At 35.7% G+C, this 26,895-nt stretch overlaps 2 protein-coding genes across 2 annotated transcripts; one reads left to right on the top strand and one right to left on the bottom strand.

Moving 5' to 3' along the window:
• Nucleotides 1-13,835: 13,835 nt before the first annotated feature.
• On the bottom strand, nucleotides 13,836-14,435 carry LOC110183762 (uncharacterized). Its single transcript, XM_020952119.2, has 2 exons — nucleotides 14,161-14,435; nucleotides 13,836-14,078 (listed from the first exon to the last, which is right to left on the bottom strand). Exons 1-2 carry the CDS (start codon nucleotides 14,356-14,358, stop codon nucleotides 13,872-13,874), a joined length of 405 nt encoding a protein of 134 aa, XP_020807778.2. The 5' UTR covers nucleotides 14,359-14,435; the 3' UTR covers nucleotides 13,836-13,871.
• A 5,248-nt stretch (nucleotides 14,436-19,683) lies between these two features.
• LOC110183801 (uncharacterized) lies at nucleotides 19,684-20,222 on the top strand. The gene has a single exon (XM_020952154.2). It carries the CDS (start codon nucleotides 19,809-19,811, stop codon nucleotides 20,124-20,126), a length of 318 nt encoding a protein of 105 aa, XP_020807813.2. The 5' UTR covers nucleotides 19,684-19,808; the 3' UTR covers nucleotides 20,127-20,222.
• Nucleotides 20,223-26,895: the final 6,673 nt, after the last annotated feature.

Genomic DNA, 26,895 nt, shown 5'->3' with positions numbered 1-26,895 from the left:
GCGCATGCGGCAATCCTCTCTTCTGCCATTCTACTGAATACATCCAGCACCGCACAGATCCAAAAACTCCATGTTTCACAATGAAATCCATCAGTGACTTGAGCTTTTGTCTGAAAACACGGGCTGTGATGTCATGCCTATCCCTATACGATTGTCCAGGAAATAACAGCTGTACTATCTCGTCCCAAGCTGGATTGCATGTGAAGGTGATAAATAAGTCTGGACGGCCGTGGCAACGAACATATGCCATGGCATTTTGAGCATATCCATGCATGTGGCGTGGACTACCTATGTATGAGGATGGCAAAATCGTGAGCTTTCCAACGTTGGTTGTATTACGGTCATTCATCACAGCATCCCGCAAATGTATATATTCATCGGACCGAAGTTCGTCTGATTCAATCGGAGGAACAGCAAACGTTCTGTTTCAATTTTTGCATACATATCGACAATGTACTGATAAAACAACTGACGACATTTCAATATATGATTGCAATCGGTCCTCCGAACCATTAACCTGTATGAGTAAAAGTTCATCGCGCTGCACTTTTTATTCGTTTCTACACCATTGACTGGATCTACCATCTTCACATTGAAATGGTATCCATCGGCACCATCCCAGAAGATTAGTGGATACTGCAAAGCATCGTAACAACGGTGAGTTTCTGCGACGTTTACCAATCGATCGTTTCGTCGATGGAGAATAATATCTCGAGGTTGAAACTGATCCCCGACTATGACAATTGCCACTTCGTCTATAGTTGGATTATATCTCCTGATATGTTCTCCAGCAGGCGTTTTGTCTGCATGAATGACAATTTTATGGGTATCCGAAGGCATCATATCGATTGCTGTTTTGAATAAACGCACCAAATTGTTCCGTTCGTGAAAAAGCTTCTGTAGCTGCGAAATAATGTGCCTCTTCAGCGTATTTAGGTATTGATTCCATAACGTGCATCTACTTCATTTCCATCATCACCAAGAAGAAGAAATTTGTGTTCGCTGTCTGGGAACGGAAGCAGGGAACCGGCTTTATGATAGATTTGTTCTTTGATTTTAAAAGTTGGCATGAATTGTGCAGTTATAATTTCCGCACCAAATGGCGTCATTTGAAAGCAAGAGTTGTACTTCCTAATGTTCGACAGGAAATGCTTCGATTCTGCAGTGGTGCTTCAAGTTGAGGCAATTCCACTTTCCCGGAAGCGCACCACAATCCTTTTGGTTCGTTTTTGAATTTGAGAGCCTGACGGTATATGCAGACCTGATGCATTCGTCCAATAACGACATTCGATTCGAGCTGTAATCAATAGTTGGATTATATCTGAATGCAAGACGATTGTATTGCAGGTTTTGATCTTCTGCAAGCTGTAAACGCGCTTCAGCTACCCTTGCCCTGTCGCGTTCATTATTTTGAGAGTGAATCAAATCGATTGCTGCAGAACGCGACTGCCTAACTCTCAATCGTTTTCTCTCAAGCCTATCTGCTCGTCTTTCTGCTGATTCCTCGTTACTTACTTACTTACTGAACCTGAACAAAAAAATAAAATAGAGGGCGCAGCAGTAGGGGCACGGGGAAACGCGAAAAAAGTTATATATTCGCAAATGCAGATAAGCTATCAACATTAAAAGTAGACAATAACCGAGCTGGAACCTCAACGCATGTTGTCTAAAAATTTGGGCTTAAACGGTTCAGAACTTTTCAACTTTCTTCTTTCAATATGTTTTGAATGTTTGACAGGAAATGCTTTGATTCAGCTGGCTGCCTGTAGAGGGCGCAGCAGTAGGGGCACGGGGAAACGCTAAAAAATTGATATATTTGCAACCGCAGATAAGCTATCAACATCAAAAGTAGACAATAACCGAGCTGGAACCTCAACGCATGTTGTGTAAAAATTTGGGCTTAAACGGATCAGACTTTTTCAAGTCTATGAAGGATGTAGACACGAACAGAGCATTTTTATATATATAGATTCTATTAAAATGAAAATCTTAATCTCTTACACACTAATTTAAGGCATAGAAAATCGTGATTCTAAAACCTCAAAAGCGTAAGCGACACTTGTTGGTGGCCCATTAAGTGCAGATGCGGTGAAAAACTCAGGGGGAAAATTCAGGGAAAAGTGGGAGAAAAATTAGTGGCTGGTGTGGAGGAAAGCTTTTACTGTTGCACCCGCACCCTTAATTGGAATGCACTTGAAGCTGAAACAGAGACTGCTGCAAAAATGCGAAGCACTCGCCAGTAAATTGGCTGCGTTCCCCCCCCCCCCGTCCCGCAGGGCCAATTACCAAAGATCGGGTATTACCAACAATTCCCTTTCGTGCTTTCCCAGGAAGTAGATGAAGTGAAGTCAAACTACTTGCCATAATCCCTTTCAATCAACTACGGGGAATCACAGCCAGGAAGAGAGAGTGAGTGAGTGAGTCAAAGAGTTGGGGAACTCGAATCAAATTCGATTTGATTTCGTATTTATATTCAATTTATTCTAGATATATGCTGCTCTATTCAGCATTTTCCACTACGATTTGCTGTGCTTTTCCTTGGCTTGCGCTTTTTTAGCCTGCGCCAAAGGGGGAAAAAAGGAAATCAAGCAAAAACTTGTGTATTTTTTGTTTGTAACAAAATTGAATTTGGATTCGATTGGGGAGACTCTGCAAAGCACTTGGATTCCACCAAAGAGAGATCGAATTCTTTTCGTTTTATATATATATATTTTTTTTTGCTCCCAAGTTAATGCGGATACTGCGCTAATGTAATGTAACATAAGAAATTGCCGCAGTCTGATCCCATAATTTATGGTCCGGCTCGAAGCGATGCGGCTTAACCAGCCCTTTCAGCCATTTTAAAAATCGCTTAGCGTTTTTGGCACAAATGAAACATCAAAGATTTACGAGCCATGATTAAGGCATTTTGCGGCGCCCTTACAACAAAAGCGGCGCAAAAAACAAAAGGCCAACAAACACCATTGCCTCGAAAGGAGTGCAAGTGTTTCTGGGTAAAGTGTTGAGTCGAAAGTGAAATTCCCCCTTTTTATTTATTGAATGTGCTAAGCAGAAAAAGGGGAAACCCCACGCTCGCCTTTGTTCCTAGAATGGGAGGCGAGAATCCCTGGAGAATAAAGAGAAAATAACTTGATACAATGGAAAATGCTCTGGGGAATCGCAGAATTTAATTGCGGGAATGAAAAAAATACAAGAAGAAAATAATTAATAATTTCTGGTAGCCAGGGAATATTACTTTGGTATTATTAGAAATATTCATTAAATATATTTGTAGGAATATTTAATTGATTTTCTTACAATAGACATGTACTAAAACTTATAGAAACTAGAAAATCATTATTTATAAATGAAAAATGTATTAAAGTTACTTAAAATGTTAACTCTTACCTTGTTTATTCTTAATATAATTACTTTTTGTTTCCCAATCATAATAATATTGTATATTTTAATTAACTCATTCTACTAAGAAGTACAAGTAATTACGGGCTTCAGCATTTTGTAACAGCTTAGCTGGGTTTTTGGGGGCGAAACAATTTCAATTCCTTTTTCCCATATGAAAAAGGACTTATTTTGTAATTAACATGAGCTTTGTGTGCTGACTTTCAGCGCCCTCGGGCCAATTACTCAGGGTCCTTTAATTATGCCGGCCAAAGAGATCTGCTTATTCACACACTCAATCCGGTTGGAATTACTTCGTATAATATCTCCGTATCCTTTGGCTTGGGTGGGAGAGACCAATTAAGCTTCGCTTATTGCAGGGCAGCACTGAAGTCGATCCCACAGCTGATAACGGACAATTTGTGTTGGCATCTCTGGGGAATTGATGCCCACATCCCCCGCCTCTGTTGTTGGAATATCCTTGAAGAGGGTTTAATATTACCTGTGTTCTGAAGGTGGCAATGGATAAAGGAATATTTGACTTTATAGTATATATAATGTGAAGTAAAGTCTAAGAAGCTGAAGCTATCTAGACAGGATTCTTCGGCTGCTTTTCCATGTAAATTCTTTTCTTCTTTAAGATTTGTAAACAGCATCTAGCCTTCACATTGTTATTATATCCCCAAGTTCCCTCAAAAGAAACTAGACCTGTACTTTCCAGGGTATTAAATACGTCGACTTGCCCAAAATGTACTCTCTCTTTTTCCCCTCTTTACTCCTGCGATGATTTCCATTTTTTGTTTATTTTCCCTGCAAATCCTTTGGAGGCTTATATAGTTTTGTAATTGTTTCGGGACGGGCATCCTGCCGCTGTTGTGGCTATTTTCGGACTGATTTCGACCAGTACCAGTGCTGCGCTTCAAATTGCTTTGGGTTTGTACCGATTTCTTTCTCATTCGCTATTTTTTCCCCCCTTCTTCTTGTTGTTTTCGGTTAGCGCAATTTGCATTTTGGGGAATCGCGGGAAATTGTGTGCCGCGAGGCGTGTGAATAATGTGTGAGCTTACCGAGCTTACGGGCTTCACAATCCGGATGCTGCCGCTCGGGTGCCATTTCCAAAATGATTTGTAGGCGTTTTAATCTAATTAATGTTGTCGCGAGGCTGCCTTCACAACAACGGCGATGTACTCAGAGAAAAATGTAAACAAATAAGAAACCTTACTTCATTCATAAAAAATGTAGCATACTATTTGGGGCAAATTATTGGAGGCCCCAAGAACTCTTTGTGTTTATTTAAATATTATCCCCACCTACTAAATATATTATTCTAAAATTAATGTAAGCTTAAAATCATTAACTCTAGTCTTTAAATTTGTACCTAATCAATTTTTTTACCCCTTGTAAATTTATAATTAGTTTTTATAATTAGTAATTATTATTAGTTTAAAGATTTATTTAACATTTCCTTTATGTAATGTAATTAAAATTACAACAAATATATGAATATCAAAAACCGCAAATATTTTTCTAACCCCTTTAATAATATTTTCTAAATTTTCTTCATATTTACAATAATTTTTAAACAATTTTTTCTCGATCTGTTTTGGCTGAGAACCAAGACTGGAATCCCTAATATTCACATTTGCTCCCCATTGCTAATTGTCTACCAAGTTGTATTCCCATTCTTTCCTTATTTTAACTCCTTTCAACTTTGTTCTTCTGCAGCCATTACGCGCACTTGTCGTCTGCGTTGTCATTACGCTTTCATGGCTTTAGTTTTGCCCTGGGCGTAAGTTTTCCAAAGCAAAGTAAAAAAACAGCGAAATATGAATACAAAAATGCTTAGATGAATGGATGAGAAGGGGGAGAGGAGACAGCAGCAAAGTTGTTGATGTCTTAACGACTTTCAGGAAAATAGGAAAAGTTCTGCTGCGCCCTTTTAAATCTCTTACCAGTGATTGCTGTGCCAGAAAGTAAAGTCCAATGAAAATATGCGGTGAACTTGAAAGATAATTGAATTAAGGAAATATTGAAATATAATTGAATTAAAGTTTATATAAACTACAAATTAATATTAAGAACTTGGTTGTATAAAATATATGCCATCTTCTAGTAGTTTGTTTTATTAAGATGTTTTATTGTTTTTAATATTGCTATGGCGCTCTCTATCTCTATCTCTCTGTCTCTCAGGCGTTCTCTATGTCTCTCTTTTTTTCGGTATGTACATCTCTCTCTGTGCATCTTTGAAGATCTCTTCCTCTCTGCCTCTTTCTAGAGTAACCCCTTTCTCTCTGGCGCTCTCGCTCACATTTCTCTGCTCTTCTCTTTACTGGGAGAGTATAAATACAGGAACTAACGTCGCCCTCACCTCATTCAGTCCGCTGCCCCCCGAGTGTTTACATCTACATTGATAGTGGTCTTTGGTTAACTAAAGGGTAGGCTTCTCCCTTTCTTGTTCGATTTAAGTGTATTGTATTTTCTAAAAATAAATTGTAGGAAAATAAATAAAGCCCTTAACGTATTACGTTTTTCATTTTCTTGGCTTGTTTACTTGCTGAAATTGGAATCCAAAGCAATTCCATGTGGATTTCTCTTACCTTTTCGATTGAAATCGAACATTTGATACGCAATTTCAATAAACAGATGATAACAACACTTAACCTGGGGCCGACTTCGAACCACCTGACCTCACCCTTAGCCCATTTCGGAACCCCATTCAACCCCTCGACAACCAGGTGATTGTCTTTTTCAAGTCCCACGGCATTATTGCGAAAAGCTTTGTGCAAATTTTCTCATATTTCCTCGGTAAGCTCGCCTCGAGGAGACGTCAAGACGATGGCAAATGGCATAAAGCAAATATAAATACGCTAAAGGGGAGGAAAAAAAGGGGCAAAAATTTTGAGAGAAAAGAAAGAAAGTAAATTCTTATTTTGTTTTTTATGTATTTTTCCCTTTGTGTGTGCCCTAGTAATTGTTATTTGATACACACAAAGACCCAAAAGTTATATTATTGCGCTTTTGGCATATTTGCAAAAAGGATACAAATTCTGCCCCCAAAACCAAAAAAACAACAATACAAAAGTCTGAAAAATGTATGTGATAAATGCAAAAATTGCCAAGAGTGCTTTCTATTAAGTTCAAGTCTTGTCTGAGAGTGAAATTCAATTAAAAAACTTCAAAAGCTGCCTAACAATTTGCAAGTGCAATTAGAAGACATCGGCAAGCACACACACACACACACACGCAGTTTGATTGCAAAAATTGAGAAACAGATACAAATACAATTTATACAGATACAAGTACCCAGCTGAGATACAAAAACTTTGCATTTTGGCAAAAGTTTTTAACTGTTATGTAACAAAAACGCAATTGAAGGCGGCAAAACTGCAATTTCTAAGCCGACTTCTCCTGCTGTTTTCTAGAATCGTTTGCCAAACAGATGTTAACTTTTTCAACTGGATTGTGGCAAAAAAAATAAAACTTTAATAAATAAAAATCCTAAAATTCTTTGCTTTGAACTATAATTGAGGTCACATATATTCTCTGAACATAACATAATTATTAAATACAATTAAAGCAAAGTTTTCCTCGTTGAGTGCTCATATTCCCTTTGCTGTTATACAGACTTGACGTAATTAAAAAGTTTCTTGTATGGGGAAAATATGAACAAACCAAAGGATACATATAATGATAAAGACATATAAACTTATCAAAGTTTTTAAGCTTGAAAACAACTCTTGAGTAAGTTGGTTGAATATTTTGTAAGCTGTCACAAGCTGTAGTGTTTCGAAAATTCCATATTTTCTTTGCTCAACGAGTATATTAATTTGTTTCTTGAAATAATTCATTTATTTTAATGCCATTTTTATTTTCATTTGTATTTCTTCCACTTATTCGGTTTATCATTCCTTAAATGACTATTTAATTTTTAAAACCATAAATTTGTTAGTCATTTTTATCCTATAAAAAAAGGATTATTAATTTTTAAATGCCATCAATTTGTTAGTCATTATTATACCATAAGCTTCAGCTGGCCAAAAGAAATCTCTCCTGGCATTCGGTATGGTATTTTATTAAAAATATATTTTATTATTTATTAATCGGAAACGAACAGGATACGTTTTTTCCCCCTTTTTTTTGATTGCCCCAAACAAGCTGTGGCCATTTGACCTCACTATGAATCATAGATTAAAAACATTTCTCTATGTATGCTTTTTATGGCGATTTGATAGCTCTCGGCTATAAATAAAAAATATTGCCAGAAATAATTGCCAGCCTGGAAATTTTTCACATGTGAAACGCTTAAAGCTATTCGATTTCCTTCCCATTTTAACTCTTCACTCTGTCATTTGTAATATATGTGACAGAAAGGATTTATGTTGGTTGCTGTCAAGGGTTTCGTCATTATTTGTTTTCCAGGACGTTCTCTCGTTCGCAACTTTGCGGCATTTGGCATTTGCATTTTTATGGCAACACTTTCGAGGGGGGCCCGCAATTATTTCCCCATCTCGAGTCCTGCGAAACGAACATTTTATTGCTCCTGCATCCGCATGCGGACCTTTATCTCCCTCATGGTTTCGTTTCCTTTTTTGTTTTTTTGCTTTTCTGTGTGTGTGTGTCAGGGAGCCAGGGGCAGAGGCATCAACCGTCATTTGGCAAATATATTGCAGTCACAACATCGCATATAACACATCAATATCCGGCCCGGCCACGCCCCCACACACCCACACAGACCTCAGCCCTCTCCCATCGACGATTTACACATAAACAGAAGCAATAAGCGAACGAAGGGCGAAAGCAAATTGAAAGCGACAAAACAAAACTGAAGCGTTGAAAATACGAGATTGCCGGGGGTAAAGTTAGGGAAATCTAGCGACTAAGGGGATACCCTATAATAAAATAATATATAATAACATGAAAATAAGGTACAATTTAAATACTTACATTTAATAAATATTTATTGAAAGCTAAACGTATTTTTGTATTGGTAATAAATAAAAATTTTCAAGCTATACTTCCTTTTTATTAAAAATTATGAAAAGTCTCTCCAAAATAAATAAAAAATACAAATATTTAAAGTACTTAAAATAAACAAAAATATTTATTCAAGTATTTATATTTTTTAACTATTTGATCTTACACCTCCAATACAACTCTTTATACTCAAAGGAACTACCATAAAAAAACAAAATGGTTGCACCGGATATCCGCTTTTTCCGCATGTGACGGAAGTTGCCTTGTCTGTTGAAAGTGTTGGGTGGGGCTTAACTGATAACTTCCCCTTTTCATTTTTGGTTTGGCTTTCTCGTTGTTTACCTTTTTTATGTTGTTCCTGCTGAAGTGTAGTACGGCCTCTCTGCAAGATCTTAATTTCGATATTGATGTCAAATTGTCGCTCGGTTTAATTAAAAAATGCAGCAGGACGAAAACAGGGAACAAGCCCACTGAATTGGGCCCCAGTTGTTGTTGTTCGCTGTGGATTTTCTCGCTGCGCTTTTTATTTTCTGTACATTTCCGCAGTGTGTGTGTTTTCTTTTATTTCTTCTCCCGAGTGGGTCGATTTAAGGACCTACACGTCGAATGGTCAACACGATACAGAGGAGTTCCATTGCGGCCTTGAGGGCATCAGAAAGTTGGCTCTTGTGCTGCATGCGGAAAATACATTTTCCAGCTCAAAGTTTTGGTGCGGAAAAATTGTGCTTTTAGGCCATGGTTGAGATTTGAGTTTAGAAAAGATAACACATTTTTTTCTGACAAATTTATGAAGCGAAATGTATAAAAGCTCTGAAGATAGTCCTACTTTAATAATAATAATATGATTGTTTATAAAATACTTTTAATTAATTACTCTTTATAAACATATGTAGTTCATAATTAATTAAAGCAATTTAATTGCTATAGTATAACTTCAACGATCGGCCTAATGATTTATACTCGAGTAACATACATTTTTTTTGCATAAAAAGTTAACATGTTTTATTCACAAAAACATATGTTTCCAACAATTTGATTTATCTCAATGGCTTACCAACGTTTTACCCATTGAGTATACAAATGTCTGACCCACATATGTATATAAAAAATATTATAAATTAATCCAGAGGCAAATTGTGCATTTCATCAATGCCATTCGGGTTCATCCGCATGCAGTGTTCTACTCTGATTGTTGCCTACCAAAAGTCCCAATATGCATTATTGATTTCAATTTAAAATTTATTTTGCTTCCATGCGCCAGCAGCAGTGATGATGATGACAACGATTTTCATTTTCCACATCTATTGTTTTTATTGTTTTTGCCAGCCGTTCTTTGGGGAAATTCTGTCCCTATTCTGTCCTTCGTCTGACAATTTCAACGCCAACTCGCTTTGATGGGTAATGAAAGATGCAGGGCCTTCGATTGTCGATGTTATCAAATATTTATGAATTAAATGGAAAATCATCAAACAGATAAGCCCAACAATGTGGTGAATGGATGTAATGGAGCATCGGCCTTTTTGATTGTGTTGTTGTTATGGGGAACAAAAGCAAACAATTTTAATTGGACGAAGCAATGTTGTCGAAAATATATGGATGCCACAGGAATGGAGCAAGTTGCTTGAATTTGAAAATAAGTCTGGCCATGAACTGATGATATCACTTTTAACTTTTTCATTGAAAAGGTTAATAATTAATTGATGTAGAAAGTATTTTATATAGATGAATTTTAAATAATTGCTGCTATGGTTAGTGTTTAAATACAGACTTTAACTAGGTAAAGATTTGTAATAAAAATCTGAATAAATTCCAGGCTTTAATACACCTCCTAGCACTTTGCAATTTCAAAACCTAAACTAAACTTTGAAAACTAATGAAACATAATTAAGAGCTCACAAATTGAAATAAGCGCCGTGCAGTCAAGAAGATATTATCCAAAATATTCCAACTAAAATATACACACAAACTTGGTGGAAAGTTTTGTAAGTAGCCTGTGCGAAAAGAACTTGCCTCCTGGAAGCTACAGGATGCTGGAATAACTTCCTTTTCAGTTTGTCGGTATGCCTCAGTTGGTTTAACTGGTAATTACAGTTTGGCCAGCGAAAATTGCCTTCAATTGGCCAAGGAAATGGGGCCGCGAATGGAAAATTTTAGTTTTATAACTTTTTAAATATAATAACATTTTGTTTCCCATGATTAAAGTAATGAAATAAGAATAATATATTTCTAATATTTTTAGCATTCAATAACATTTTTAAGCACTAAATTTCAGATTCTATATCATATTTAATTCTCTTATTGTTATACCGTTCAGAGTTTTAAATTTTTAGTCAGAAGCTTAAAACACAGAGAAGGAATCATTTCCTACCCTATAAATCACATATATTCTTGATCAGCATGAACAGACGAGTCCATCTAGCCATGTTTTGGAAGAAAAAAAAATTTGACCAAATTTATCAAAATTTTATAAGGGGTTACATCGTTAAAATTCTTAAAAATTTCAAGAAAAATTTAAATTTGTAAAATTTTTAAGTTTGGTATACAGATTTATAAAGATTTATGATGATGACAACGATTTTCATTTTCCACATCTATTGTTTTTATTGTTTTTGCCAGCCGTTCTTTGGGGAAATTCTGTCCCTATTCTGTCCTTCGTCTGACAATTTCAACGCCAACTCGCTTTGATGGGTAATGAAAGATGCAGGGCCTTCGATTGTCGATGTTATCAAATATTTATGAATTAAATGGAAAATCATCAAACAGATAAGCCCAACAATGTGGTGAATGGATGTAATGGAGCATCGGCCTTTTTGATTGTGTTGTTGTTATGGGGAACAAAAGCAAACAATTTTAATTGGACGAAGCAATGTTGTCGAAAATATATGGATGCCACAGGAATGGAGCAAGTTGCTTGAATTTGAAAATAAGTCTGGCCATGAACTGATGATATCACTTTTAACTTTTTCATTGAAAAGGTTAATAATTAATTGATGTAGAAAGTATTTTATATAGATGAATTTTAAATAATTGCTGCTATGGTTAGTGTTTAAATACAGACTTTAACTAGGTAAAGATTTGTAATAAAAATCTGAATAAATTCCAGGCTTTAATACACCTCCTAGCACTTTGCAATTTCAAAACCTAAACTAAACTTTGAAAACTAATGAAACATAATTAAGAGCTCACAAATTGAAATAAGCGCCGTGCAGTCAAGAAGATATTATCCAAAATATTCCAACTAAAATATACACACAAACTTGGTGGAAAGTTTTGTAAGTAGCCTGTGCGAAAAGAACTTGCCTCCTGGAAGCTACAGGATGCTGGAATAACTTCCTTTTCAGTTTGTCGGTATGCCTCAGTTGGTTTAACTGGTAATTACAGTTTGGCCAGCGAAAATTGCCTTCAATTGGCCAAGGAAATGGGGCCGCGAATGGAAAATTTTAGTTTTATAACTTTTTAAATATAATAACATTTTGTTTCCCATGATTAAAGTAATGAAATAAGAATAATATATTTCTAATATTTTTAGCATTCAATAACATTTTTAAGCACTAAATTTCAGATTCTATATCATATTTAATTCTCTTATTGTTATACCGTTCAGAGTTTTAAATTTTTAGTCAGAAGCTTAAAACACAGAGAAGGAATCATTTCCTACCCTATAAATCACATATATTCTTGATCAGCATGAACAGACGAGTCCATCTAGCCATGTTTTGGAAGAAAAAAAAATTTGACCAAATTTATCAAAATTTTATAAGGGGTTACATCGTTAAAATTCTTAAAAATTTCAAGAAAAATTTAAATTTGTAAAATTTTTAAGTTTGGTATACAGATTTATAAACAGAACAAAAACGAACACAGAGCAGCTTTCCGATTGAAAATTAATGCATTTTTGACTTAGTTATGACAGATTTTCTCTACAAGGTTCTGAAAAGTTATCCTTTCTTGATTTTTTCTTATTTCTGATATATTCTCTTCCCTCATTGACAAAATATTATTTATTATCAAATCCCCATATTTCACATTTACAGTCGCTTTCCAAACAATTGATTCAGTTCCGTATTCCTGGCTCGTAAAACGTTCTGCCAAAACAAGACAATGCTTCGGGGGACACTTCTTGGGGATGTCTCTCAAAAAAGTTTTGAGCTGTAAATAAAATATATACACATTTGGCACACTAACGCTATATGGAATGGAAATCGTGCCAAGCGGGTTCAACTCTCTCTCTCTCTCTCTCTGATTCTTTCTGGCACTGTCAGCACGGTTTTTCCCCCTTTTCCTTTTTTATATATCTCAAAGAAGTGTACGTGAACCAGAAAACGGGAAAAAACATTTTCCCCGCACCGGAACTGGCTTTAGTTGTGGCCCAATAATGGCGCAACAAAATGGAATCCCTTTACCAATTCCTGTTACAAAAGTTGTTCCGCCTTTTCCCCTTTTTTTATATTTATTTTTCTTGGCTCTTAACCTTTGAGAATGTTTCAACTGAGAGTTGGCCATTGAGAACATGTGGTCGGCGTCGTTAAATTCATATGCTGCGTTGGTCAAAAACTGGCAATCAGATAATGTCAGTCAACCATGAATGGGTTAAATGTTACTTGAGCCTAGAAAGTTAAATGTTTTTGGGGAAACCACAATATTGTGGGATTAATTAATAGATTTAAAAGAATTTTTAATCCAAATTTGATTAGAAGTGTGATATTTTAAGACTTAAAGAATGGAATTTTAGATTGATAGATCAATTAAAGATGAAAAATCAAACTGTAGGTCTTCAATATTAATGGTAACATTTAGTTTAAGATTTTTATAATGATTTTCTTTTACTAAAGTCAATTAACTTCTTAGAGTTCTAGTCAAAATAAATTCCAATCTATAAAATATAAATTTGTATAAGGTTGTGACTATTGTGAAAACTATTCTATATTTTTAGACTTTTCAATACCTTAATGAAGCTATAGGGACTGCCTCAAATGAGTTCCATTTAAGGGCAAAGATGGGGCCAACGTAATGTTTTGTGCTCAATTTTGTGGCCACATAGAGCTCGTCTTTCTGGCTCATTTTTACCCCCAAACCTCCCACAACCCACACCTTGAAAAAAGGTGGGTGGCAAGACCGCTTTCCAGTGGTGTGCATTGAATTTCATGACGTCATTAGCGTTAATGGCTGTCCGTGTGCATTATGCACAAGTTTAAATATTCATTCTGAATTCAGTTTTTGTTTAATGAAAAGTTACACGAGCTGCAAATGAGCGAAATTGTGAACGCCAGCAACTTGCATTGAAAATAATGAGCCATAAAGTGTTTTGCCATTAAAGTTCATGTTAGAGATGTACATTGTACCAAAAAATAGGAATATTAGATATATAAAAAAGATTGGAACTTTTTAAAGTTTTTATTAATCAAATAAGTTCTGGTTTCATTATAAATTCGTTATGTGCCCTCTTTGATGTTAGGCCTCTGTAATTAAATAGATTAAAAAGGTTAATAAAAGTTATTGGCTTTATTTGTAAGTATGATTTAAATAGTCTCATATTCATTGCTATCATCTTGATCCATCTCCCCTTGACTGGACGTCCAAGTTGGTGAATTTTGAGGTGTTGTGGCTGAAGATGCCATTGGAGAATCAGGTGCTTGTTTCTCCCTTCGCCGATAGTCGTCCTTCATAGTCTCCTCAAATTCATACATCATATCAGCTTGCAAATTCATATCGAATTGTTTGGCCATCTGAAACGCAGGCAAGAGTTTGGATTAGCTCAGTACTAATAAAATATTTAGAAATCTATATATATTGATTGTAAAAACAAACCGCTTTACGCCTGCGCCGAAACTGCTCAACTTCACGCAGCCTGATCTGCTCGGCGGAGGGCGGTATCCTGGACACCACCGCTAAACGTAATCTCTTCGCCTTTCTGCGGGCCTTCGATTTCCTGCAATGTATTCGCAAGTAATTCAGTACAAAGTCATCCAGGTCATCCCAGTCATCCAAGTCATTCAAGCTATCCATAGTTCAAATCTTACATTAGTTTCTTCTTTTATCCGGAAATTGAATTAAAAATTAAAAGATTCCAAATTGAAATAATGAACGTGGACAGAAACAGATCAATCAGAGCCTACTAATAAAATCAAAACTAGTTTTAAACATAGAAATTGAAGCATTGTTTTTTGTTTTACAGAGTTTTTTTTAATATAATATTAATATAAATACTTTTAACACATTTTAATCGAATTCAAATGGTAAATCTAAATACCCAGAAAAATGGCTGAGGTATTAAAAATAAAAATATTACTTTGCTTTTAATATAGACAACCTCCACAAATTCATTTATTTAGCAGAAGTAACTTAAACAAATATTATAAAAATAAATTTCATAAAATTAATATTAGAAACTTAACCAATTTAAAATTACTTAAGTATCGTATATTACATAGAATAGTTAACATTTTGTAACCTTTGACATCCCTAATTCAATTCAATGGTTCCCTTGGTATGTGTTTTGCTTAAGCGGTGTGGTTTTCCCTTTCATCGAATAGTTGAAAGGATTTGGCCTGTTGTCATGGCGGCTTTTGTTTCCACTTTGTTGGCCAAGCTAAGATAAGGGATTAAGTTCCACGTGGCTCTTGGCAGTTTGAAGACTTTCCACGCTTGCTCTTATCGATGCTCCACTGCTGGATTTTGGTTTTGTCATTAATGAGGTGACTACACGAGTCGAGGGGGAAAATCTAAGGTTACCGTGACAGTATCCGATTTCTTGATTAATTTAAAGTATGTATTAGCTTTATGCTGAAGTTTGAGGAATTTTATTGAAAAATCAGAAAGGTAGTTAACTTTTTAAAGCCGATGTATGTGTACTCTTGGAGTTACTCATAGGTAAGTATTTGATTTGCAAATCATAATACGTATGACTTTATCATTGCTATTTTATAAATTAAATTCCTTTCCAAAAATAGGATATAAATACCGGCGACATTAAGCTGCATGTATATTTTTAAATTAATAAAACAAAACAAAATAAACTCGCTTATAGAAACATCAAAGTTTTCCTCGTTGACACTTTTCATACCTTTCCCTTTTGACACAAAACACCGCCGTGTTTGGTAGATAACGTTGATCGTCATCACATTTCGGTTTCCATGGCCTTTTAAAATCCTTTTAGATTTAACACGTTTTCCACACAAGTTGTTGCAAGCTGCAGATGGTTGCAACTTGCAATGCGCCTCAAACCCCTTTCGCCCCCCCGTAATGCCGCCCACTTGTATCCTGGCCCAGAGAACCAGCTCGCATGAGTTGGCTTAGTCAGCGCTTACACGCAAAAGTCGCATAGAATAGCAGCACATAGTGCACATTTATAAATTCGCTCACATATGTATATATTCTTTATGTGTATATTTTCGCATACATTTGGTAGGTTTTCCTTTTTGGACCGCATCCAACGAGGCATGCGAAATGCCACCGAACAACAAAACGGGGCGAAACAGGAGCAAAATTGTGCAGCAACTCAGGTTTTTGGTCAGACTCTGGCTTTAGTTTTAAATTATTCTGCGCAATTTTATTTTGCTCTGACCAATGCCTTTCTCCCCCCCCCCCCAAAAAAAAGGTGTTAATCAAATGGCCAGGCATGTCCCACATGATAAATGTCCCGACAGGCAGGGCACTAGAGTGTGGGATCAGTGGAAAGGCAAATCCCTGGGGCTTGGCCCCGTGCAGCGTGGACGCTTCACTGGGCAATTTTGAAATTCAGTATTTTATTAGAGTTGCAGTTATGTAGTTAGATAGAATATAATATGTAATGGTGGTAACTAATTGGGAAATGTTGTTACAGATTAGACAGGTGCAACGCGAGCATTCAAAATGGGTAGTAATTTATTGTATATTTTATTTGAATACATTTATCTGAGCGGCAAAATTAATGTAGCTTTTAAATTTATTAAAAGGTATAGAGATTATTCTAATATTTAAGGAACTATTTGAATTTTCTGCAAGTATTTTGTATACATAATTTCCTGTTAATTTAAAAGGTCTAGAGATCTTTTTAATATTTAAGGAACTTTTGGCATTTTCTGTAAGTAATTTGTATATTAAATTTTCTGCAGAACTTTCCTGTTGGAAGTGAGTTGAAAATAGTGTTTTAAAAACGTTTAAGCTGAAATTTACTGTGTAATTTTTATTACATCGCTTCATTCCTTTAAACAAAAGTTGAGTAATTGAATTTAATTAGGTACGTATTTTCTGCAAGCTCTACTTTTCTAATAGTAATTTAGAATCTGATATTTTAAATTTATTCGATTATTATGTTTTTTTTTAAGCAATATATATTAACACACATTTCATATCAAATGTAAGTTTGAGACTTTTAAGGGTTCACATCATCAAAATAAAAGTTTATTGTTTCAAAATAATAAAACCCCTCATAAGTTCTTTGCTTTATATATACCACTTTCTCCCAGGAAATAAGCATTTCTTTTTTTTAGCTCATTTCAAGTGTGAACAATGGAAATTGTTTTAAATTATAAGCTATAGAATTTCGGCATAGTTTTACCATCATGATGACCGGTTGAACTACATATTGCACCCTAAAATCGCACTCGAGTATCCTTCTCGTATTAAGTTCCGGCTTGACCTTGTTCTGTGGCCAAGTCCTCTTTGCCGCCTGGTCCCGAAAAGTATGCCACACCATGTTGTTGCCATTGCGAATATCACAGTTTTTTCTACACCATTTTGTTGCCTGCATTTTATGGTCCTGCGGCGTGTGTGTGTGTGTGTGAGTGTGTGTGTGTGCGAGCAGGAGCGGACGAGAGTAATTGTTACATGCATTCAAGTTGACTTGCTGCGGTTTATCTGCATTCTGCAGTCCCCTCCGCCGATATCCCTAAGCCCAGCATTGGCAATTTAATGTCACGACAATGCCATATTATTTGTTATCCTTGCTATCCTTGCCCGGCCCCCCTCTATGGATATATGTATGTACGTATGAGCCTGCGAAGCCGAGTTGTGCATAATAAATTAACCGCATGGCCGGTTCGAGTTTTGCTCATTAAAGCGCATTTGTATTTAGTTGTGCATAAAACATTAAGCGAAAATGAGCCAACGTGACCTGGACGAGCCTGATGTATGTCCTTCGTGGGAGAGAGAGTGTGTGTATGCGTGTGTGTGTGTGTGTCCGATGTGGGAATTTGTTTGTCCATGGGCAAGCGTAATTACACATGTATCCCAATGCTCCGCATACGAATCCATTTCAACTCATATTTACTATATGCTGCCAAGTGAGAAGATTGCACATCGAACGAGCGATTTTCTCCCGCGGGGCGTTGGGCAGTAATTATGTGATTAAACGTGCTCAACTTGTGGGTCTCGTATGGATTTTAAATTGAATCAACCTATAATTAAGTGAACGGGTTTTGGGGGAGAGAGAAAGGTCAAAGGGAAATAGTTGTAATGAGGGCTTTACTCCAAACTCTCTAATTATGGTTACGATGGAAATAAGCAACATTTGCCAATAGATTTTTATTTTCCCAATGGAAGAAGGTAACAAAATGGTTCTAAAAATTAGGTGTACATAACATAAATATATTTCCTGCAAGGCCTCAAATTAAGTCAATAATAGTCCATATACAAAACCATAAATCTCTGACTTTACACCCAGAAAAAGGACCCAACTTTGTATTTATAAAATCTTATTTCTCCATTATCAGAGACCCTTCTCCAACTCACCATAAAATGTCCTGCCCACATATCATTGTCCTGAATTTTTACTTTAACCATAACCATAAGTTATATCTTATTTGTATATTCTATTCACAAAACCAACCTTGAAACCTCTATATAAATATAGAAAAGAAGACCCCAAAAATGATATGATAAACTTTATTATACCAAAGCGTAGTATTATATGCATGAAAATGAAATTTATTCGCTAAATACTGGAGGGGGAGGGAATGCCATGACCTTAGGTCCTTTTACCCCCTGTCGACATTTCCCTGCCCTGTCACATTCGCTTAGGCATTCGGTGGGAAAAACAATTTAAACTTTCATTACAGTCAACACATTTTGCACTCACCCCACACACATTTGGCCACTTGAGCGACACTCATTCATAAATGCGGGTGAGTGGAGTAATTTTCCAGCTGCTTCACCTCCTTAAAGGAGCGGCTTTTCTCTCTCTTTTCTTTCGTGCTCTTGTGATTTTCTCATACCCTTGGAAAGGATATTTGTTTCTTAGAGAGTCAAGGGGGTAAAGAATGTTATACTTAATTTTTATGGAGCATAAAATATTAAATAGGCTTACACAAAAGTTTTTATTTATATACATTTTTGTATTAATTAAAACGAACAATTATGTAAACCATATTTTAAAGTTTAAAACAACCTCATGCTTAATAACTTATAGAAATATTAAAAAAGGGTTTAAGTAAAATAAAAATAAGTTGATTATTAACTTAAAGTGTATACAAAATATCGGTATTATTCACAGAGTTTTTCAGCTATTTCTTATTCTGAATTCTTTCTTCTCGCTTTCAGCATAGTTGTGTTAGTGGTAAAATCTGAGTAATTTCTAGCAACATCTGTGAGCAGCCTTCGCGTTTCCGCTTCCGCAATGTGTTATCATTATTGCTCATCAAGCGTTTCTAATGAAGTCGTAAAAATTGAAAACTTTCAAAGCATGTGAGCGTGTCCTTTATCTCTTCCCCTTGTGCCACAAAGTGCGTCCTTTTTTTGGTGGCGTTGCGGCTTATGTGTTTTGCTTTATTGCCTTCTCTTTATTTCGGTACATTTTTACTCGCCCGTCATTTTAGAGACGGGTCTCTGTCTCTCTTCTTTTTTATGACGTCTCACTCGCCATTAAATGTTTATTTTCCTGCGGTTTTTCTTTGCTGTTTTTCTTTAAACGAACTCTGTCTGTTTGTTGTGTAATTTTCGCATTTGTTAAGCAAACTCGTATAATCAGCTTTAAGCTCTCTCTGTGCCTGGCCCATGCCAGTAAATATTTGTCAGCAAACTGAATTTGTTTGTTCAGTCTGGACCGCTCTCGATTTAATGCTAATTTTGGTGTTTTAGCCTCGTAAATAATTACAACTGCCTCGGGCTAAATCGCTGGGCCTCAGAATGGTTTAATTTTAATTTAAATGTGACACCTACGTAAAAACTTACCTCAGGCGGGATTAAATGTGAGAGAATAATTCTGTTAATTAATAGTATCCTTCTTCAAACTTTAAAGAACCTTTGTTCTTACAAAGAATTTTAATAAGGTAACGACTTGAAATTAAAGCAAATTAAAGCAATACTAAAATATAAAACAAAGCAAACTTGAAGTCTTTAAAGCTTCCTAAAATCATCACTCTTAGTTTCTTCTGTCATGAAAATGCTTACTTTTGATTAAAAAAATAAGAAAAATATCTATTAGAAATATCAAAATTTGTAGTTTGTCAGCTAGGACATTTCTTTAGTTGTCCTTCAGGATGGTATGCCGCTTTAATCCATTTTATATTGGACCCAAGCCTCCCAGCTGTTGCACGGAAAGGGATAACCTGTGCGATTGCCCGCCATGTTCACCGGATACCGGATATCAAGAGCCGCGGCCTGTTTACGAGGAGTGCAACAAGGGAGTGACTAAAAGGGAAGTCAAAGAGAGTCCTTGCAATCCGCCATGCATAGAAGACCCCGACAAGTCGGAACAGTCAGAGCAGTCGGATAAGAAAAGTAAGAAAAAGAAAAGGAAACATAAGAAGAAGAAGGAACATAAGGAGCAGCCAAAGAAGGGGGAGAAATCAGGCTAATAGTTATGTCCTGGCTATAAGCTTAAAGTGAATAAAATTCCAAGTAAAAATTAAATTTCTAAACTAAGAGACTTATTAAATTGATTTTAAACTAAACTGTCTTTCCGTTTAAATTGAATTATGAAGGAAACTCTCCAAAGACAACTTGTTACAATTCAATTATATTCCGCTCATCCATATAAACATAAATCCGTATGCGGTATTAACTTTATAAAATCAAAGTCAGTCACCACAAATATTTTCCAAATTGAATTTTCCTTTCAGAAAAAGGAGCCCAAACATGTAGCAAAGGCAATAAAAACTCAATAAAAGGCCATAAAAATCCATATATAAAAGAATATGGCCAAGGAGACTACAAACAATTTGTTCAAGTTAACGCTTGTTCTGCAGCAAAATTTTCCTTTTTCATCTTCATCTTTTTTCTTGGCCTCGTCCTTTGGCTCCTTGGAGCGCACTAATTTCATTTGCTCCACAGATTCCAAAGGAGGTACAGAGGCGGGTTGTGCTTGTAATTAATTTCATTAAATCATTTGCCAAGCCAAGGAGAACGCAAATTGTGAGACAATTGGAAATTACTGAATTAGAACAACCATTTTGTAACTCACTTTTATTATTTAGCGTTCGAGGAAGTTCGGGGGATGCCTTTTGACAAGGACAAATCAGTAAGGAAAAGTTGTCCAACAAGTTATGGCATATGTATTTTCTAATTTTCTCCTCAATTTTTCTTTACCATTTCCTTATTTTTTTTTTCATGGGTATTAAATCAATCATAAACCTTTGGCTTGCCAATTTCCGTAACAAAATGCAAAGAGAGGAAGTTGATATAAGAAGCTATAAATATAATATAGTTAAATTTTAAACTCTTACTACTTTCTTTAATACAATAAAATTTGATTCGGCTTTAACAACCAGCATTACCTTTAAGTGGCATTATTGTTTTCATCTTGAAGTCACTTTGTTTTGCAATAAATTCCTGCAAGTTTGCAGGAATTTTACTTTTTCCCAGCTTGGCTTGCATTCCAGTTTTCCTTTCTCGTCCCCATTTTTTCTTATTTTTTATTCTCTGCTCTCGTTCCGTGGCTCATGTGTCACTGACATTGTTATCCTTTCGCTCGCTGGCTTATCCTGTCGCTTTTTCAAATGGAATACGTATTTTTCTTTCCGCATCTTTGAAATCTCTGCAGAAGTAGTGACTTTACCACTTGTCCCCAGTGTCCTAGAAGACTTGGTCCCTTTTGGCCGAGCATAATGTATGCATCGGTATGCAAATCCAGGCGGGCTTCATTCATCATTGACACTGACTTTTATGCAAGCCATAACTTTCGAATGCGTCTGGGCCGGACATTGATTTGACTGGCGAATCCCCAAAGAGGCGGACAAGATATCGAATTCCAGTCTGTGAATTGGCCAGATTGATGGTATCTCTGCCTTTGATTTCAATTAATTAGTCTCGTAATTGGGGCCAGGTGTCGGTATTCGGTTCAATTCGGTTTGGATTGGTTTGGTTTTGGCTTGGGTTTGGGTTTTGTTGCCGTCTTTTCATTGTTGATCCTTAAGGTCCTCTGCTCTCTTCCCGTATTTGCCGGCAATTGCGGCTAACGATTTATTTGCATACAATCATGCAACTGGAAATTTGCTACAGATTCTGCCATTGAAGGGGAATTTACCAAAGTGTTTGCTTTTCAAGAGCCTAATTAGTTGAGCAAATTTTGTTTCGTCTAATTGGACAGTTTTGAGGGAGAATGGCTTGAGCTTTGGTTTCTGGTTTTTCAAGAGCTTGAAATCGATAAATGAGGCTTTGGTAAAAGGATTAAGATGTTATATTTAACTCTTGTGTTGTTTGTGGTTAATCAGTTTAAGACTTTTCTATTTCTCCTGAATAAAGAAATATACAATACATTGAAACAAATGAAAGATTCTTTGGTTTATTTCCCAAGAATATTATGACTTAATCGCGATAACCAAAACATATTGCAACCATTTTTATAGTTCTACTTAAATGTTCCATGGAAATTTGATTATGTTTTTACCGTCAGCTAACTGTTGCTCGCCACGCAAAAGAAGTTTTTATTGCTATCATTATTTATGCATACATACATACATATATGGCAGCCAGAAGCCAGGAGTTGCAACTTGAACAAAATAAAGCAAAATATTAAATGCGGCAATAGATTTTCTCTGACCCCCCGACTTCTATGTACTACCAACTAACTATAAATAGCTGTCGAGCCACTTGAAGCAACATTCGCAAATTATGTATAAACGCTGCTGGCCTTCGAGGAAAATTTCTGTGGGGGAACATATAAGGATGGTGGTGCTGGCGGTGTGGCAGCTGTGGCTCGGACCAAGGACAAACATTTTCGGTAGTGGTTTTGTTATTCCTGTATATAAGTGCGTGTGCTAATGCCAACACGTCGCGCTGTGTTTGCGTCTTCATGCTTTCCAATTAAGTCCCGGAGATAAAACAAAAGCTGGAACAAAGGTGGAAAGCCAGGAGCAGCCAAGAGATACCACCTCCTCCTGTGAGACAATGGCTTGGACTGGATCCTGTTCTTGTTTGTTGTCCTTTGCCATTTGTTGCCTGTCAAAACAACTTTAGTTAGGGCCATCAAGCGTGTGGTGTGTGTGTGTGCGAGTGATAGAAAACATTGCCGGCTTTTGGGCGCATTCCAAATAGTTAACTTTCGGGGAAATGGAAATCGATTGAATGAACGGAAAACCCAAGAACCTATATGGCTCACACACACACACAATTAAGCAGCTTATTTAGGAGATAGTTAATTATGGCTAAGAACAATTGGAAGCCAAAGGAAAATAGCCTGAATATGGGAAACTCTGGCAAAGTCAAAAAGCTGAATGGAAAAGTTGTACTGATTACATATTAATTTTATCTAAAATAACAGCAATTCATATTCAAAAATACCTTACACAAAATAATATTTATGTTATACTTACTCAAAATAAATAACAATAAATACCCTCCTCAAAATGCCTCCACCTAATTTTCTTTTTTATTTATTTAAGCTCATATTAAATCCAGTTCTCTGGGATAATGTCCTTCTCATTCCTAACGAAATTCCATTTCCTATTATCTCTCTTGTATGGCGGGCACTCACTTAACTTAATTATGTGAAAAATATTATTTTTGCACAGCCCACGCACTCATTTAATGCCTATTAAATATTAATGAATTCTGTTGATTGGGGGAATATTGTTTTTCATGAGATTTTCTTTTCTCCGTTGATGGGTTTTTGTCCTCCACAATGTTTAACAGCCCCAAAGAAAAAAAGCAAACTCTCAATGTACTTAAAAAATTAAGTACTTGTAAAAAGCGTAACAGTTGTTTTTCTTATTTTCTTTTCAATGATGTTGATTTTCAGCTAAGGGAAGGAATGGTTCTCCTTGGAGTTCAATCAATCATGAAGAGTAAAATAAAACCTCCTTGTTCGAATTTGACTTCTGATAGGCAATGCTCAATAAGCAAATAAAAAAGCAAATTAAGCTAAGCGGATTTAGATATCGATTACGCACACACACAGCCACACAGCAAAGGGAAAATTTACATACACATATAAAAGCGTTTCCACAATAAAAACTGCTGCGTTGGAAAATTTTGTCGCGACATTTTGCAAACTTTTTGGGCAAATTGAAAAATGTAAGCTGATTTATGGGCTTGCTACTTGTACTCTGTACAAAAATAACAAGAAAGCCATTACTCAAGATATTTTAATATAACTTTATTGAAGCTTTTCAGATCCTTACACTGTATTCCCATATATTTTAAAATATTTTTTAAACTTAATTAAAATCAATCAAAATATTCAAGAAAGAGATATTAAAATTCGGTCTTAAAATTTCCAAAAATTCCCCAATGTCAAGAAGTAATCCGCTTATGTGTGCAAATTTTGGTGAGAACATTGAATAATCACTAACGCCAACAACAGACAACAATAATAAATAAGTCATTTGCATTTGTTCGTCGTAAGAAAAGGCAAGCTTACGAAAAATGTCTGTTTATTTTGAATAATGGCATTTAGAAAAAAAAATGTCAAAGTATAAAGAAAATTTGCAAAAAGCTGTCTGGCTTATTGAAAAACTTATAAAGGTGAGTTGGGATTTTATTAAATTTGAATTGACGTTCATTATATATTTGATTAAATAAATTTGTCAACATTTTTATTATTTTTGTGTTGATCAACCTTTGAGGCCACAAATTGATTTAGGGAGATGTTTAGTATATAAAAAAAATGACTTTAATAATCATATTTTGGTATTTTATAGAGTATTCCAATTTTAGTTAGAAGCTTATAACGATGTGAAGAAGTCATTTCCGACCCTATAAATCATATATATTCTTGATCAGCATCAAAAGGGGAATAGATCTAGCTATGTCCGGCTAAAATTTATTTTTTGCAAAAATTTGAAAATTTTATATAAATCTTTAAAATTATAAAAAAAAATGTGACAAAAATTTTAATATTTTTAAATTGTAAATTAAGTTTGCAGATTTTTTAACCTCATAAAAACTAGCACATATCAGCTTTTCGATTGAAAAATAATTCAGTTTTGACTTAGTTATGACCGATTTTCTATGGAGGGTATAGTTAGTTTTCTTACTTGCTTTTATCTTATATACTTTAGTTGTTTTCTGCCACTTTTAACCTACAAATAATAACACTTATCATCATCATCTACTTGAATCTCTAACTTGTTGTTAATTATGTTTCCGGATAGAATCTGGCAACGACAGCTTCGTTACTTAGGCTGGACCATGTGCATGCGATGGTTAACTTTGTAAGACCCAAAAAATGATTAATGCTCAAAGTCAGCTGGGTGTAAAAAAAGAATACAGTAAATATGTGAAGTAAACAACATTATTTTATGTATTAGAAACTTGTATACTCTTTTTGTAATGTTTAATAATATAGATATTTGAATTATTACAGTAATTTGTATTTCTAATCATTCTAATTATTATAATCTGCCATCGTTCATCAACTTGATTAAATATTAAAAAAAAATGCCGATAGCATCTGCCCCAAGGAAAAGGCATTCTCTTGCTGAAAAGGAAGCTGCAAAATGTTTGCCAAGCCAGGTCAGAGGCAGAGTCCTTCCTCCGTTTGGCCAGAGTTCAGAGTCCGTGAGTTGGCTTTTTGCGTATGCCTGACACACACGCTGTCTTAAATAAGAAAGCAACCAGAATAAGGAAAAACTGTTGTTCACGTGTCTACCCACGAACACAAAAGAAGGTACACCGCCTCAACAATTTTCCGCCATACATATGTGTGTGAGTTTGGATTTTCCACAGGAGTATGAGGACATAAACGATTAGGGGGTTAACCTTGTCGAGTGCATTGCTTGCCACCATTTACGTGGAGCATCTCGAAAGCCCCGCTGTCGAGTTCAGCTTCCGTTCTGAGGCTTCTCGCCAGGAAATCGGTTTGTCTTCCGGCTGCGACATCCTGTGTTCGCTTTCTTTTTCTTCCAGTGCACAAAGTGCACTTCTTTGATTTCCTACCAAAGTTAAATGGCAGCAAAATGTGCGCGTTGTGCTGGTTAACGAGCTGAATGGAGTATCAGCAGGTAAGAAAATATTCTCTGGCATGTGAGAAGCTCAGTAACTGACATTTGAAAAGGCAAAGTAATAGACATGTCTTTGAGATATTTATGAAACTAAAATAAGGATTCATTCGAAATTCAGACAAAGATTATAGTATGCCTTTCTAAGAGAGGTTTCCTCAACTAGATATTTACGAAATTGTAAGCCTAGAACTGTTTAATTTGTTCTCTTCCCATGCTTTTCTGCTTTCATCACATTAAATCCCTTAAAAATTTCATCAAGCTTACACCTAAAAATATATATTATTTTTGGAGGCAGCATCTTCTTGCCCCAAGACGATTAAGGCTTATCTGCTTGGGAATCGCTGGTGAAGATGACACTTTATTTTCTGTTATTCCTTATGCAGGGCATGTTTGCCTCATCCTAGGCCCAGACTAGCCTCAAATAGAAGGAGAAAGCACTGCCTTGTCCTGGTTTAAAATAACTTGGCTCTTCACCACAGCGCTGTGTCATTTTTTTTAAGCTCGACTACAAAATTAGCGCAACGAACTCGGCTATGTAGATATATTTTTTGGTCGTGTTTACGTGTCGTATGCGTAATGTGGCAAGTTTTCATCTCGCTGGAGGGTGTTGTCGTGGCAGGCATTTCGGAGTTAAAAGTTAAGTCATTTAACCTACATGTGGGCCCAAGTACTTAGCCAGATTTGATGGCAGCTGTGCCCCCATTTTGGGCCCCCTTCCTCCTCGCCATGTAAGCAATTACATTAAGCATACGCACCGTTGGCCCAAAAGGAAAGTCTTTGTACATATGTATTCTTTTTTTATGCTTTCATTTATTGTTTTTCTTTTTGTGGCATTTTTAGTTGATTTAAATTAAAAGTTCACTTTTAATCATTCATTTTTGTTTCTTGTCGAGTATACGCATTGTACACACACAAACAGATACACAATATTTGGTTTTGTTTTCTTCACTCCTCTTCGTGTTTTGTTGTTTTTAATTATTTGCATTTTATCAATAGTACAAAACAAGGAATTTTAGTGAAAAAAGCGAATTCATTTTCATTGTAAAAGCTTAAATGATTAATGCAAATTCGAACTATCAAACAAAACACAGGAGTCAAACCGATTCGCTTTTAAAATTTGTTTCCCTTGTAAATAATAATATCTGCTTCACATTATATACATACACATACACATATTTCATACCGT

Source organism: Drosophila serrata, unplaced genomic scaffold (assembly GCF_035046125.1).
Source record: "Drosophila serrata isolate PLE 108 unplaced genomic scaffold, ASM3504612v1 contig_240, whole genome shotgun sequence".
Classification (NCBI taxonomy): Eukaryota; Metazoa; Arthropoda; class Insecta; order Diptera; family Drosophilidae; genus Drosophila; species Drosophila serrata.
This window is presented reverse-complemented; position numbering and strand designations above follow the sequence as displayed.

Excerpts from the sequence above, each read along its gene's own strand:
- LOC110183762 (XM_020952119.2), bottom strand. The coding sequence starts at position 14,358 with ATGGATAGCTTGAATGACTTGGATGACTGGGATGACCTGGATGACTTT. Across the intron at positions 14,079-14,160 it reads TTCGGCGCAGGCGTAAAGCG|ATGGCCAAACAATTCGATAT; the intron begins GTTTGTTTTTAC and ends CCTGCGTTTCAG.
- LOC110183801 (XM_020952154.2), top strand. The coding sequence starts at position 19,809 with ATGGTATGCCGCTTTAATCCATTTTATATTGGACCCAAGCCTCCCAGC.